The 15,371-nt window shown below is 41.8% G+C and overlaps 1 protein-coding gene across 2 annotated transcripts; it reads right to left on the reverse strand.

Annotated features, from left to right (window-relative positions):
* Positions 1–2,346: 2,346 nt before the first annotated feature.
* Positions 2,347–15,371, reverse strand: LOC308324617 (ATP synthase F(0) complex subunit C3, mitochondrial-like). Of its 2 annotated transcripts, none has more exons than XM_080776766.1 (5): positions 15,279–15,371; positions 11,709–11,756; positions 10,432–10,512; positions 5,049–5,215; positions 2,347–3,064 (listed from the first exon to the last, which is right to left on the reverse strand). In XM_080776766.1, exons 2-5 carry the CDS (start codon positions 11,745–11,747, stop codon positions 2,950–2,952), a joined length of 402 nt encoding a protein of 133 aa, XP_080632892.1. In that variant the 5' UTR covers positions 11,748–11,756; positions 15,279–15,371; the 3' UTR covers positions 2,347–2,949. The 2 variants fall into 2 exon arrangements, with proteins under 2 accessions (XP_080632892.1, XP_080632893.1); XM_080776767.1 differs by lacking the exon at positions 15,279–15,371 and adding an exon at positions 14,179–14,263.

The following is a 15,371-nucleotide window of genomic DNA, read 5'->3' on the forward strand; positions in this document are numbered from 1 at the left end:
CGATATGGGCTATAGCCCATGGTCCAAAATGAGAAACGAGGCTAACTTTTTTTTCCAAAATTTCAAAAAACATGGGCTATAACCCATCGTTTTTTTTTATTTTTGTCAAATTCCACAATTTCCGCAATTTCCAATTTTCCATTTTTGTCAAATCATCAAAAATGATGAAAAACGGCGCGCTATAGTATGCCGTACAATATGGGCTATAGCCCATGGTCCAAAATGATGAGAAACGAGGCTAACTTTTTTTTTCAAAATTTCAAAAAACATGGGCTATAACCCATCGTTTTTTTTCATTTTTGTCAAATCATCAAAAATGATGAAAAACGGCGCGCTATAGTATGCCGTACGATATGGGCTATAGCCCATGGTCCAAAATGATGAGAAACGAGGCTAACTTTTTTTTCAAAATTTCAAAAAACATGGGCTATAACCCATCGTTTTTTTTATTTTTTCATTTTGTCAAATCATCAAAAATAATGAAAAACGGCGCGCTATAGTATGCCGTACGATATGGGCTATAGCCCATGGTCCAAAATGATGAGAAACGAGGCTAACTAATTTTTTCAAAATTTCAAAAAACATGGGCTATTACCCATCGTTTTTTTCCTTTTATTCATTTTTGTCAAATCATCAAAAATGATGAAAAACTGCGCGCTATAGTATGTCGTACGATATGGGCTATAGCCCATGGTCCAAAATGATGAGAAACGAGGCTAACTTTTTTTTTCAAAATTTCAAAAAACATGGGCTATAACCCATCGTTTTTTTTTTTTTCCAATTTCCAATTTCCGCAATTTCCGCAATTTTCATTTTTTCATTTTTGTCAAATTCCGCAATTTCCCGCAATTTTCATTTTTGTCAAAAAATCAAAAATGATGAAAAACGGCGCGCTATAGTATGCCGTACGATATGGGCTATAGACCATGGTCCAAAATGAGAAACGAGGCTAACTTTTTTTTCCAAAATTTCAAAAAACATGGGCTATAACCCATCGTTTTTTTCATTTTTGTCAAATCATGAAAAATGATGAAAAACGGCGCGCTATAGTATGCCGTACGACATGGGCTATAGCCCATGGTCCAAAATAATGAGAAACGAGGCTAACTTTGTTTTTCAAAATTTCAAAAAACATGGGCTATAACCCATCGTTTTTGTCATTTCGTGATTTTTTTCAAATCCTCAAAAATGATGAAAAACGGCGCGCTATAGTATGCCGTACGATATGGGCTATAGCCCATTTTCCAAAATGATGAGAAACGAGGATAACTTTTTTTTCCAAAATTTCAAAAAACATGGGCTATAACCCATCGTTTTTGTCATTTCGTCATTTTTTTCAAATCCTCAAAAATGATGGTAACCATATGGGCATACCTAACAATGGATGCCAAAAGAATTTGAACATTTTCAAATTTGATTCCCATTGCTGTGTCGGCCTCCAAACACAGGTGGTTTTGATTACAGAAGCACTCAGTTTTTAATCTCATTCAAGATCACATCCAGACAGTGTATTACTCGTTTTAAACTTAATACATTTTAAATATTTATTTAAGAAAATAAACACATAGTCTAGTATTATTTATTATATGAATTAACTAGTTCTCTAATAAACTAGGCCTATTCATTAGATTGTTAAATAATTACATTATTTGTTCTGCCTGGTTAAAGAAAACAAACATATTTGCAGCTGTACTGTGTAGTATTACTACCGTATTTATTGTAGACATCTGAAACGCGTAAGGCTGTAATTACTCTGAATAACCACTAGAGGGAAGTGTTGGCTTAAAGGTGACAATGTCATTAACAGTTTGAAGAAAGCACAGTTCAACACAAGCTCTGCTAAGAGGATAAAACCCAGAAAAGCATTATTAAAGTCTTTACATTGAGGTCCATTTGCATCAGAACATTTAATGAATTTAGAAACTGGATTTATAAAGTTTTCAAAGCAGTACAGAGTCATTTCCTGGAGGAAAAGTAGCCTACCACACTACAACAAGCTAATTTAAAGTCTTATTACTTAAAATTCAGTCTGGTCTTCAGACTGGTATTAGTGGTAAAAATGTAATACAGACATTTTATATAATATAGAAATTTAATTACAATATTCAAACATTCATGTTTGGTGGCATGGCTCTGTTCTGGGAGATTGTCAGCATTAATATTAATAAGCCAGGTCATTCTGTAGAGACCTTGGGGTGAAAACCTTCAGCTTTCCACACTTCATTTGAAGACCTGAGGCCTCCTTTTAGCCCATTTAGACCTGGTGTTATACTATTCATGCCGGGATCCACCCGTTAAAAGTAACAATTTTTAGATCACACCACAGTAACAAACCAAGACAAGGTGTTGTTTAGATTTAGTTATCCAACCGTTTATTATTTCAGACAGAAAACTGAAAAGGGAGGTTTCTCTTATTCTCTTAAACATAAAACTTGACGGACAAAAACAAGAAAAAAAACGGAACAAAATAAAGCAGATAGGAACTTACATTAGAGAACGTACTGTGTTCTGTTAAGGTTGAAGATTGGAATGGCCTGGTTGACAGTCCCACCGTTCTGAAGACCCCCCTCTCTCTCTCTCTCGTCTCTCCAGAGAGACAGAAGCTCAAAACCTCTGCCTCTCGCTCACACACTCCAGTATGGTGGCGCTGTTACGTTGACATTGGTGACCTGCCGAAATAAGTGACAATCGTGTATATAGACAATCGCATAACGTCAGTGTCCGAACGTGAAGTTCAATCCAGACGTATTTAAAGACTTCCATGTAAGAGTTGTGTGAAGTCCACAAGACGGTCATGTGACCGGGCGGTGACCGTCGAAAGTGTTGAGTGAGGGAGCGAGTGGCCGAGATTCTGGGGCTGTTGGAGTTGGGCTAGAGAGTCAGACAGAAGGTGGAGTAGAAGATGAAAGGTGGAGGAGGTGGCGGAGGAGTCCCATTGTGGAGGAGGCTCTACATGGCGAACAGGATGAGGAAGGCCACCATCAGACAGAACAGTCCCATGGCCTCCGACAGAGCAAAGCCCAAGATGGCATAGGAAAACAGCTGCTGCTTGAGGGACGGGTTCCTGCATGGGGCGAGAGACATAAGACACACAGAGAGAGAGAGAGAGAGAGAAAGAGAGTGTGGGCGTTTGGTTGGCACAGGGGGTCAAATACCACCATTACAGGCACATTTTCACGATCTTTCAAAAATAGCAGACCTACAAGCTCGTAGCGCAGCTATTTTTCAATAGCTAAAGTATAACAGCGGTGGCTCAGGGGTAGAGCTTCCGGATGGTAACCGCCAAGGTTGCCAGTTGGAACCCGGGTTCCCCCAGAGTTAGTGTCGAAGTGTCGTTGAGCAAGACTCTGAACCCCTAATCGCTCCTGATGTGCTGGTTTGTGCCTTGCATGGTTTCCGCCGCCACCGGTGTATGAATGTGTGTGAATGGGTGAATGTAATGCACAATCTATGTAAAGGTGTGTGAATGGGTGAATGTAATGCACAATCTATGTAAAGCGCCTTGGATATAGGGCACTATATAAATGCACCATTTACCATTTTATAACATAATGCTTCAAACACCAAAAGCGGTTCCCGCCCAGAATGGGTTAAAGGGCATGACTTTAGCTTATATAAAAGTTGCTATACAACACAACAGGTTGAAGTGCTATATCTCTGCTGTCGGGAGGAAACCTCAGAACTACAAAATCTTTTTCAGAAAATGAAAAATATTTTTTTTTATAAAAACATTATTTATTTATATATTTTTTAAAACAAAGCAATACAGCCTCATCAAAGTTGATGTTGTAACTTATATATATTGTCAATTACTTCCATGAGAGGGGAGGTGGTGGAGTTAGCTGCTTTAGCAGACATTTTTAGGGTCCAGTGGAGTTAAGAGGTTTTGTCCAAAGCACTTTTTACTACTTTTCATTGGTTCAATATTTTTGAAACAACACGCACGCAGACGTAAAGGGTGTTCAATAGCACTGATTTATGCCAAAAAATGAAAAACCTCAAATATGGAGTTATGAGGTTTCCTCCCGACAGCAATGATATGGAAAACAGTAAACTACTGCTGGCTCCTCGCTTTCACGTGTCGGTCAAGTTGGAAACCCCAGTTTCAGAGGCTGTTGGTTTCGTTCAAACTGCAGGGAAATGCATTCAGTTTCTTAAATCAGAGAATTGAAACGTGATCTTTAGTTAACAGTTTGATGAACCAGAGTTTCCCGGACTAAATTATGACGAGGCTAAGTCATTGAATTTTTGTAGGGAATTTTTGCAGGGAATCAAAACTTCAAATTGACATATTGGTTGTTCAGTTTGACCCACCAGTTTTGGAGATATGGCTTATAGAGTAATGTCTTGCAGAGAGTAATGTCTTGCAGAGAAACAGCGAGTTGAGAAAACAGGCTTGAAAGGTTCACTTCTGTGGACTCTAACATTACACCTAGCTACATGTTTAAGCATTTATTTAATATTTACATGTCTTCTGTGGTCTCTAACATTACACCTAGCTACATGTTTAAGCATTTATTTCATATTTACGTGTCTTCTGTGGACTCTAACATTACACCTAGCTACATGGTTAACCCATTTGGGCCTGAAAAAAATAAATCTTCTAAATCCTCCAGTTTTCTGAAATAAATATTTTGACGATTTTTCAAAAATAGCAGACCTACAAGCTCTAAATTATAACATAATGTTTAAAACACTAAAAGGGGTTCCCGCCCCCAAAATGGGTTAAGCCTTTATTTCATATTTACATGTCGATTTCAGCTCTGACACTTATTTCAGACATGCTCTAGTCTAGTATGTGAAGAGTCTGCCTGTGCCATTAACTCATTTAGCATAAAAATAAAAACAGTTACTCCTCTCCTGAACAGTTAGTCTTGCCACTATGACTGTCACTGTATGAAAAAGAGTCACAATTGTTAGTGTCTTTCCCTGCTAAAAACGAGATGCCGGTGTTATGTTTTATTATTTATTTTGTGTGTGTGTGTGGTGTTCGGTGTGTGTGTGTGTGTGTGTGTGTGTTTGTGTGCATGTGGTGTGTGCGTCCGTACCTGGCGTAGCCGATGATGAGACTTCCGAACACCGTTCCGATGCCGGCTCCAGAGCCGGCCACGCCCACTGTGGCGGCGCCGGCGCCGATGAACTTGGCCGCCGTGTCGATGTCCCTGCAGGGGGCGCTGGTCTGCAGGGAACGGCTCAGCACCACAGGAAGCAACGCCTATAGAGATATAACATAGGACTATATTATATCAGTCTTGTGTATTTTCAGGGAGAATAGCCCAGAGCCTTAGACATAGACAGAGTATACTAAGGTCACATTCTCACCTAATACTTCGGTAGACTCGAATACGTATGGGCGGAGAAATGGGATTCTTGCATATTTAATTGGCTACGGTTTGCCTTCACACTCTCCTCATTCGACCACGTCTATCCACGGTAACGGGACATCTTTGCGCTGCGTAAAATATGCCTTCTCCGTCTCCAACTGCGTTCAGCTCCTCACCCGCCACATATGTTTGCTTCATTTCCTGTATTTGCTGCGGATTGCATTCACACCTGCACCGAATCGTAGTCAAGCGCGATTGGAAGCGAAGCAAAACCCCCGTTTTTGCTCGGAGTAAAATGTGGTTCTTTGTTGCGCATTAGGATTCGAAAGAGCCTTCACACCTGCCAAACGAAGCGCACTTTCTGAAAATGCGCAGCAGGATTAGTTTTAATCGCAGCAAAGCTCTCTGGTGAGAATGCGACCTGAAAGTACTGAGACAGAGACAGAGAGAGGTGACTGTTCATGAGTTCATCTGAGGGACCGTCACCTTATATTATAAGAATTAAGCCCAACCCTTATACATATACTTGACATGGCATAGGCCGCCGCCCATCTGTGTCGGAACGGTTCACTTCACTCAGCATGCAATGTTTAACCTGTAGCACTAGCTAGCTATACTCAGGCAAATATTTAAGTTATTAAAAAAAGAAGCCTATCCATCATTGCCGTAGGGGATCCTTCCCACGAAAAGATTAAATTAAAATAAATCCCTACCTACTCAGCCCAAAAATGACAGCCAATCGGAGACCAAAGTATTATTTTGCATGGCCTTATGGAAACCAATTTGGCCCCAGTCAGTTAGTTCCCCACACCACACAGTGCTCAAAAAAGTTAATAAATATCTGAAACAGAGAATAAGCTGCTGATTGGTAGTATTACCACCTACCATAGAAGACTTATAGAACAATATCTTGTCATTCCAGATGTTTTGAGGCATAGAGATATTAGGCCTATGCCGCCTACCTGGAAAAACATCCTTAGGTTCTGGTTTATGAATATAAAGTGGGTAAAACATGGTATCAAAATGCATTTCCTGTGATTAAGCGGTAATTTTGTTTGTAGGCATATTACAGTATTAATAGGTCAGGACAAGGCATTGGAGCTTTTAAAAGCCTGCTGATTCACATTACAGCATATTTTTTACATATCTTGGGGTCCTACCTGTAGACAATAATATGTGAAAACATGATGTAAATCCAGGGGGGACAGTGCGATGCGATGTTTTTCATTCAATAATTCACACAACCCTAAAAGTTACAACCACAGTTCATTTGGTCTTTATAATGGTTATGACTAGCTCTGGTCCACAGCTTTAGAAGGAGCTACAACCTAGGAGGTTATAATTACATACTAGGCTTGCTAGCTAGCAGGCTATGAATCAGAACAGATCATCAACTGTCTTCACTCCATCGCGACTATTAGAACTATGATCACGCGGCATAGCTGTTTGTTTTTAATAATGCCGCACGCCTGCACTTTTGTTGGATAAGCATGATGAAAGATGAAGAAAAAGAAACGTGAAATCACAGCAAGAGCTACTGTAGTGCGACTGTCACCAAACTGTGGATAATATTGGGCAGAACTGAGGAGGAACTCCTACTATACTTTACTGTACCGGACGACACGTCTCCAATCTAACTTGTTGAACAGAATACAGTAATAAACACACCAATAGTAAAAGTATTTACACACTGTAGTTGTACCCATTGAGCATATATACAGGGCTGCATGTGTATTCCAGCCCTATGTGCATATTCTAATGCAAACTTCTTAATACTTCCTAAGGATAATATGAGCATCAAACCAATATTTAGATACTTTTCTTTATTTAAATAGCCCATCTACTAGCTCACAACGTGTTGCGGAGGCGACACGTTGTGAGCTTGCAGATCAGCTATTGCCTATTTGTTTAACACATTTTGTACATAATACGTCCTGAAACGTCATAAGGATTGGAACCGAGAGGTGCCTTAGACGTTGTTTTTTTTGGCATTTCGCTTTTCGCTTGCCGTATGCTAACGCTCTGTGAAACTATTAGCTTGTCATTGACTCCCATGTTAGCGCGGCGGAAAGAATGACTCGTATCTCCTCATCCAGGGCGCTCTCCGTGGTGATGAATGGATCGATATGCTGGCGCTGCGTTTCTGCTCCTCATCCGTCTCTCCCGCAAAATATGAACTCTTTTTGGAGCGTATATAAATATATTAAGATGATCGGAGATTGTGATGGCACTTTGTCAGTCAACTTTTTTAAGAAAGTATTTCCGGTTCATGGCTTTCAAAATAGAAGCGATCACTACTCTGGCGATTACTCTGGCGCAAGCAGCGCCTTTATTTTGATGCAGTTCCGGTACTAAATGTGTTAACATACGACACGTCGTACGGCGAAGCATACGTCAGGCTTCCCTCTTGTTTTTAGCCGAGGCGACGTACACAGTCAACACAGAGTCAGACAGTCAGACACATGGCTCCTCGGTGCAAAATAAACAGTGTACACTACCCGACTTTACGATAATAAGGGACAGTATGTCGGGACACGCTGTTGCCATGTTGATAAGCTTCATATTGTGCAGCAGTGCCAGTCCGTGAGAGACGGCATCGCACACGAGCAAGTTGCATCGCACACGAGCAACTTGCTCCAGCACCCGGAAAACAAGCAGTGAGCAGCATGGAATCCTCCCCATAGAGTGGATCCTCCCTCGTTTGACTAAGGACGCGCTGTGATTAGCCACAATGGCCAGTGCACTTGTGCATGACGTGCTGTGAGTAGTAGCTACTTTGAGTGGCAGTCAGTGGGAAATGCTCTCACCACAGAATTTACTAGTATTCTGGACATGATAATCATTCTGTGCGGCCCCAGCAGAAGCGCTTCCCGGGGCTTGATTGACAGCGCATTATGAATTTTGACGGCGCATGCGCACAGGCGCACCACTTATGTGCAGCCCTGCATATATGAGCCTATGAGGCATATGCTTTTCCCAACGAAAATCTGTCTTGAAAATCCTGGTCTCTAAAACTACCTCCCCCTGGCCAGCCGGGGCGCCTGATGGAGGGGAAAGGAACTGGTCGGAATAACGTGTCCCTTCCACGCGCTACGTCCGGCCGGGGAAATTCCCCTCTGTCAGGTGAAAAGAAGCAGCTTGGACTCCTCATGCATAGAAGGAGGCATGAGTCAGTCCGCTGCCCCCCCAGGTTGGCAGAGGAAGTGTAGCGCCCAGGATTACATTAGATAATTGGCACTGGGTGAAAAGAAAATTGGGTTACAAAATCGTGGGATAATTTTTTTTTTAAGAAAATCTGTCTTGAATGCTGCCACCACCCACGGCAAAACCCACGTACAGTAGGCTTGTAGGCTATATGATATGAAAAAGATCAGCCAGGAATGGATGTGTACTTAAGTCGGAGAACTACCAACAAAACAGCAGAGCTCACAGCTGCATGTCTTCAAAATAATATTAGCGAATACTCGATTTGTGTCGACTACCGTTTTGCTAGTAGACTACCCGAATACATTTTTTTTTGGTTAATGCCCTAGTGTGCACCGATTTTGGGGTGGTCATTTTTGGGCATCCCATGTGCCATTTCACATCAGAAATAACCAACTAGCAGGCCTATGTTCCACAATAACTTGACCCGTATTCTTGGTTAGTAAAATAAGCAATACATTCTCATTACCATGTAAACGTAAAAAATCACACGCGTGTGAAGTGAGGGCGCCGTTGTCATCGTACGTCATCCATTCATTGTCAATGAAAAAATAAAATTATTTGCGTAGGTCTATATGATGTAAAATATCCACCCATTGTCAATGGGAATTTAATGCTTGTGTCAAATCTACACTATAGCTGAATATCAAAAAAATATAATATTTATTCGGGGAAAAAGGGCAAAAGAACAAGTCACATAGACTTGTTCTACCCCGGGTAGGGGTATAGACTTGTTCAACCCCGGGTAGGGGTAGACAGACAGACTAGGGATGTCAGGGGTTAACCGACTAACCGGTTAGCCGACCGTTAAGAAACATCCGGATATTATTATCAGCTTTAACGGTTAATTTGCATAATAATAAATGCGTGTTCTGATCTTAAATCCCTTTATTTTAGATCGTTTTTAGTAATAGTACAACATAAACATTACAGAGACTGTAGTTGTCACTGTACAATACTTTAAAACAGTTGTCATGTTGCACACATGCCTAAAATTGCTCTTATTTGCGCCGCCCAGCTTGTCACACTCCAGGCTGCATGAACAGCGCTCTGGCTCTGTTTTCTGCCCCCTCAATGTCCCCGTTCTCTGTTGTATTTCAATGGCTAGTTGGCGACAAGCCTACAACGGTAGCGTTGCGGTAGTCAAAATGTAAGCGAGTGACAGGCTGACAGCGAGACGAGATTAACACATGTCGACCGTATCAATGCAGAGACCTACATTATTAAATCCATTATTGGCCATTTGGCCTGGAGGGAGAACGTTTACAGCCGCTGTCGCTTCCTCCTCAACCTCCTCCTCCTATCCGTCTCCTCGAGTCCCCACACTGGCACGGCTTAGTTACGGCTATCAAGTTAGCCATGTGCTATCGATGTTTGAGGGTTTTCTCGTCAGCGAAAAGTCAACAAACAGAACACGGTGACATGCATGCTGATCTTCCTTAATAATAAAAAAAGGCTTAGCCCATGCGTCCAGTGGCTTTATAGGTATAGGTTGCTCAGATCTGGACTGGATTTATTTATGTTTTGGACTAGAACCGGCGGACCTCTGTACTGTAGACTCGCAGATGCGATGCGTTGTTTATTGATGATTAAGCCTACAACAATTTATTTATATTGTTAAATGTTGCTTTTTAGTTTGTCTTTTAAAAAGGAGCATAAATAAATGTATACCATTCGTCTACCAACTTTAATTATGTAGCCTATACATGCATATTACATTTGGGGTAGCCTATTAAAAAAAAGAAAATAAATCAACCACTATCCGTTAATGACCCGGTTAATCCTATCGGCTAACCGGCTGGGAAACTATCCGTTACTGACATCCCTAAGACAGACACTAACATGTCTGTCTCTCCACACAGACAGACAGACAGACAGACAGACAGACAGACAAGACACTAACCTGCGACTCCACTGTGGTTTCAGGTCTGTTGAAGACGGACACGGAGACTGGCCGGGCGAGGACTCTGGACCCCGCACGGAGCTACACACACACACACACACACACACACACACACACACACACACGCACAGACACAGACACACACACACACACACACACCCAGAGTATGAACACATGCACAGTGGGGCACACAGATGTATGCAAAGACACACACAACTCCCAAGTATGTTTAAAAAATAAGAATTGCTAAATGTTTATCCCTAATGTTATTTTTTTTTTATATATTTTTGTGGTCTTTTCGGCCTGTACAGTAAGCTGACAGGAGACGGGGAGTGATAGAGTACAGTAAGCTGACAAGAGACGGGGAGTGATAGAGTACAGTAAGCTGACAGGAGACACAGGGAGTGATACAGTACAGTAAGCTGACAGGAGACGGGGAGTGACGCGCAGCGAAGGCCGTCGGGATCGGGAGTCGAACCTGCAACGCGCCGGATTAGCAGCCGTTCTTGCTCAAATGTATACCCCGTTTTAGACAGAGACATTTCAAAAGAGATCACTGAGTCGGTCTACACTACAACAACCAAAACGGTCACCGGCCCTGAATTGTGTCATCGGTTCAGGACATATGTGGATTCGGACGTCCACACAGTGGCGCAAAAGTTGCGGTTTCATATTTATCCACTCTGGGACCCGGTTTAAAAAATGAACAGATTCATTCAACGTTTTGGTCGGCAGTGTGTGGATGAAAGGGCTAAACGATAAAAAAAGTTATGCGGTTTGACTGTGGATCGTCTCTGTGTGAACACCCTCTTAGAAATGAGATTGCGTAGGTGTCTGAATTGGTGAGGTGTTTATTTTACTTTATTAATTGTGCTTATTTAATAATAATAATAATATTACCACTGACATTAGACAGCATCCCCTGAAAAGGTTTACAGTTTACTGAAAACCCCATGTTTCTATGTCAGTGGTTCTCAAACTATGGACCCCCAGAATTATCTGTATTTTGCCACGGACCCCCATGTGAAAATATGTTGTTCCAGGGACCCCCCCCCCCCCAGAAGCAAATATTTTAGTTAAAAACGTTCACTCTGAAAGAATATACATTCAAAGATTTGTGCAACATTTTCGCGATTTTTCAAAAATAGCAGACCTACATGCTCGGATCTGCTATTCTTCTATACCTAAAGAATAACAATGCTTAAACGACAGCAGGAGAGGTGATGAACCTCATTTACTGTATAATGACATTTCTAAACAGTCACAGCTCTACGTACCACAGCAGGAGAGGTGATGAACTTGGCGCAGGCGTACATGGCTGGAACCTGAAAGAGAGAAAAAAAAGACAGAACACATGATGATTTTAACGTTTCAGATTATTTTATCCAGTGTGTGTGTGTGTGTGTGTGTGTGTGTGTGTGTGTGTGTGTGTATGTTTGTGCGTGTGTATGTGTGCGTGCGTGTGCATGTTCTGCAACACACTTGTTGCCCTGTAAGCCTCCTATTGTGATAATTTCTCTCTTAAGCAGCCAAACATCAATTCAACCAGGCAGAGATTTGCCGTCAACCTCAAAGAAACAACTAGTTAATTTAATTAACCACAGCCAGTAATGACCACTAGATCAGTCTAGTGAGAAGAACCATTTTCTAAAGCCTTAAAGATGTTGTGATGACGCGGATAGTAGTCAACATACGGTAGCCTGAATGAAAATTATGAAATGAGTCCTTAGTTACAGTAAGTGATAAACATTACATTTTCACGTAAAGAAAAACACCTGCCGAATCCGAAACCATTCATTTAATCCAGGTCCTTCCTCTACAGAAGGTTTGCTACCAACTGAGCTTCTAGCATTAGTGAAGAGGACATAACTGGTGGATTTATTTATTTGGGAGGTACAACGACCACTGAGGGCAGACCCAGCAGTCCACTGACTCCTCTGGGTCAACTTCTACATGCCGGATGAAGGTCTGACCGACCCGAACGCTGCTACTTAAATAAAATGCGGTTTAAGTGAAGACCGTGTGAGGGATTCCAGTCTTTTCCTACTCTTCCAGTTCATTTATACGACGCTCCTGTCCCCCGTAGGTGTGCATAAGGACTCGTTTCTCCTCGACTCCTCCGGGTAAAAAAAATATTCGAGTTTCAGAAAACATCTGATGAAGCACCGGATGAAAACATATCCACAACATACTGCCTGCAATGAACGTAGTCTGCAGACCTTGTGCACAACACATCCAAGGTGACGGCTAAACTACAACTGCTGAAGGGTGTGCGAGCATGTGTGTGTGCGGCGCGCGCATGGCCCACTCCACCTCAGACATACACAGGTCAAATTTGAAATACTTTTACTTCTACTCCACTACATCTCAGAGGCAAATATTGTACTTTTACAATTATTTAAAAACTTTAGTTACTTTGTATGTTTTGATCATCATTATGAACATACATGTCTTGAACCACTTCAGCCCTATATAGACATTTCGGAGATTTGAAAATAGACGATCTACAGTACAAGCTTGCAAATAATGTGTCCGGATGCTACGCATTGTGACCTTGTAGATCTGTCCTTTTCAAAACAGTGTCCTACCTAGCAGCTAGGACCTAGCTAGTCAGTTAAAGCAGTGTCCTAGCTAGTAGTAAACAAACAAAGGCATCAAAGACATTCCATGAATTTAAAAAAATAAAACAAAATAGCTGATCGTGAGCTTGTAGATCTGCCATTTTCACTAGCTTAGGTCGCCGTGCAAATGTCTATAATCTCACTTTTGGGTCTGGACTTGAGAACTTTGGTTCAACCACACCCGAGTCAAAGCAGTGTCCTATAGCAGCTTAGTAGCAACCCTGCACTCAGGGAGAGGAACAAGACGTACTTTTCCTGGCCAGCCACACGTTTCATAACACACACCCACGCATGCACAGTTCCCTTTACGTCTGTCTGTGCGGGTCGAAGTGCACGCCAGAGGTTATTACAGTATGGGGGCTCAGAATATTAAAAGAAAACAAGAAAAACAATAACTTAATTAAAGAGCCACTCAGAACTTTGCCCAAACACTGACAATGAGTTATTAAATGTAACCAAATTAATTTGCCAAAACCACATGATGCTGATGGCACCACAATAGGCCTATATGTATAGTTTATATGTATAGTTTCATTATATAGATATTCCACGGTTACGTTCACATTTCATGATAAATGCTCTTTATGTGTGTGATGTATTGCCATGCTTTTTTGTTCTTGCTTAATGTAAATCGCTCTTGATTAATTGTGTCTGCTAAATTGTAAATATTTGTTCATTAATTAAATATGCACGTTTCCGTAAATAAAAACGTCACTGAATGAATAATATTAATAACAATAACAGTATAATAATAATGTCAACAGTACGTGTTGTCCATCCAGGTCAATGCATTAAATAACCCCAGGGAGTTTAATCCAATTAACTATCGACCGTCTGGAACCAGGAATAGATAAGCCCTGTCTGTACTCTGTACTGTTACACGTTTATTGACACCAATACAGACATTACATTAATAAAATAATGAATCATTAATATCAATAATAATATCAATTATTGATATTATATATAATTACTCCTCAAAGAAGCCATAGAAGCCCTGGAGGACACGGACACACTTTAGCATGTTAGAATTAAAGTAGCCCACAGCTAAACGTTCTGTTTTCAAGTCCCAATAATAAACATCAAATAACTGCTTGGTAAAGGTTGTTATTGTAATGTCACCAACCTGCTACCGTAGCGTGTGGGACACCGTGCTGTCTCAACAACAGAGTCCACAATGAGCCTGCAGACTGCTGGGATAATAATAATATAAAGTCTCCACAGACAGTTGTTTTGCTGCAGCTGGCTGGTTAGCTTAGCAACATTAGCCTAGCCTCCCCGTAGCTTCCCTATGGTGAAGCTTAGCATCTTTGCCTAGCTTCCCGTAGCTTCCCTATATGGAGCTTAGCATCTTAGCCTAGCCTCTCGTAGTTTCCCTATAGGGCGCTTAGCATCTTAGCCTAGAGCTTCCCTCTATCTATGGGAAAGCGTAGCAACCTTAGCTTAACCTCCGTAGTTTCCCCATAGAGAATCTACGGAGGCTAAACTAAGTTGCTAAGCTAGCTACCCCCCCCCCCTCCAGTCACGTAGAGTCCTGCAGAAAAAAGCAACTTGAAGGTCAACAATAACGGTCCAGAGTCCTCCAGCCCTCCGGGACCAGGGCAGAGCAGTACCCCGATGTTGAGGCACCTCTGGCGGCCTTCCCACCCGGTGGGTTGGGTTGGGGTGGGTGTGTGTCTGGCAGATAGGCTGCAGAGCTGCAGAGCGGACACCCACAGTGCAGACACCCTGCGTCGGGTGCTGCAGACAAGGCCCCGAGCAGACATTTCAGGGCTGGCTGTCATTCTTCCCTGCAGGCTGCATGGGACTCGAACCGGACCCACCGGCGGCCCACCACAACCAAACCTCACATGCATATAGCCCATACATTTGGGCTAACATGCATATATAAGCCTGTCTGTGAACCTCTCTCTCTCTCTCTCTTTCTCCGGACTGTGTCAAGGTCTCTACAGAGTCAGACCTCCATGTTATAATAACACTGCGTGTCATCATGTCATAGAATGACATCCATGATAATAAACAAACTATTTTTAATAATGTCATTGAATAAAACATCCATGTTTCATTGAATGGCCGACACCAGTTCAGATCTTAATTCATCCATTCATTCATTGTTATTATTAATACATCATTAAGCCACAAATAATATTAACAGCATGACAGCTTCATACATGAGACACATTGCCAATGAAAGCCAAGCATTCAGAGTTATTTAATGATAACTACCTGGTTTATGGACAGTACAGTGACAGCACAGCAGCAGATCGGTTCGGTGGATAAAGTGACGATGAGACCGGTTCGTCACCTTGTGTTCAACAA

This window comes from Protomyctophum bolini (assembly GCF_963924005.1).
Source record: "Protomyctophum bolini genome assembly, chromosome: 11".
In the NCBI taxonomy this organism is placed as follows: domain Eukaryota; kingdom Metazoa; phylum Chordata; class Actinopteri; order Myctophiformes; family Myctophidae; genus Protomyctophum; species Protomyctophum bolini.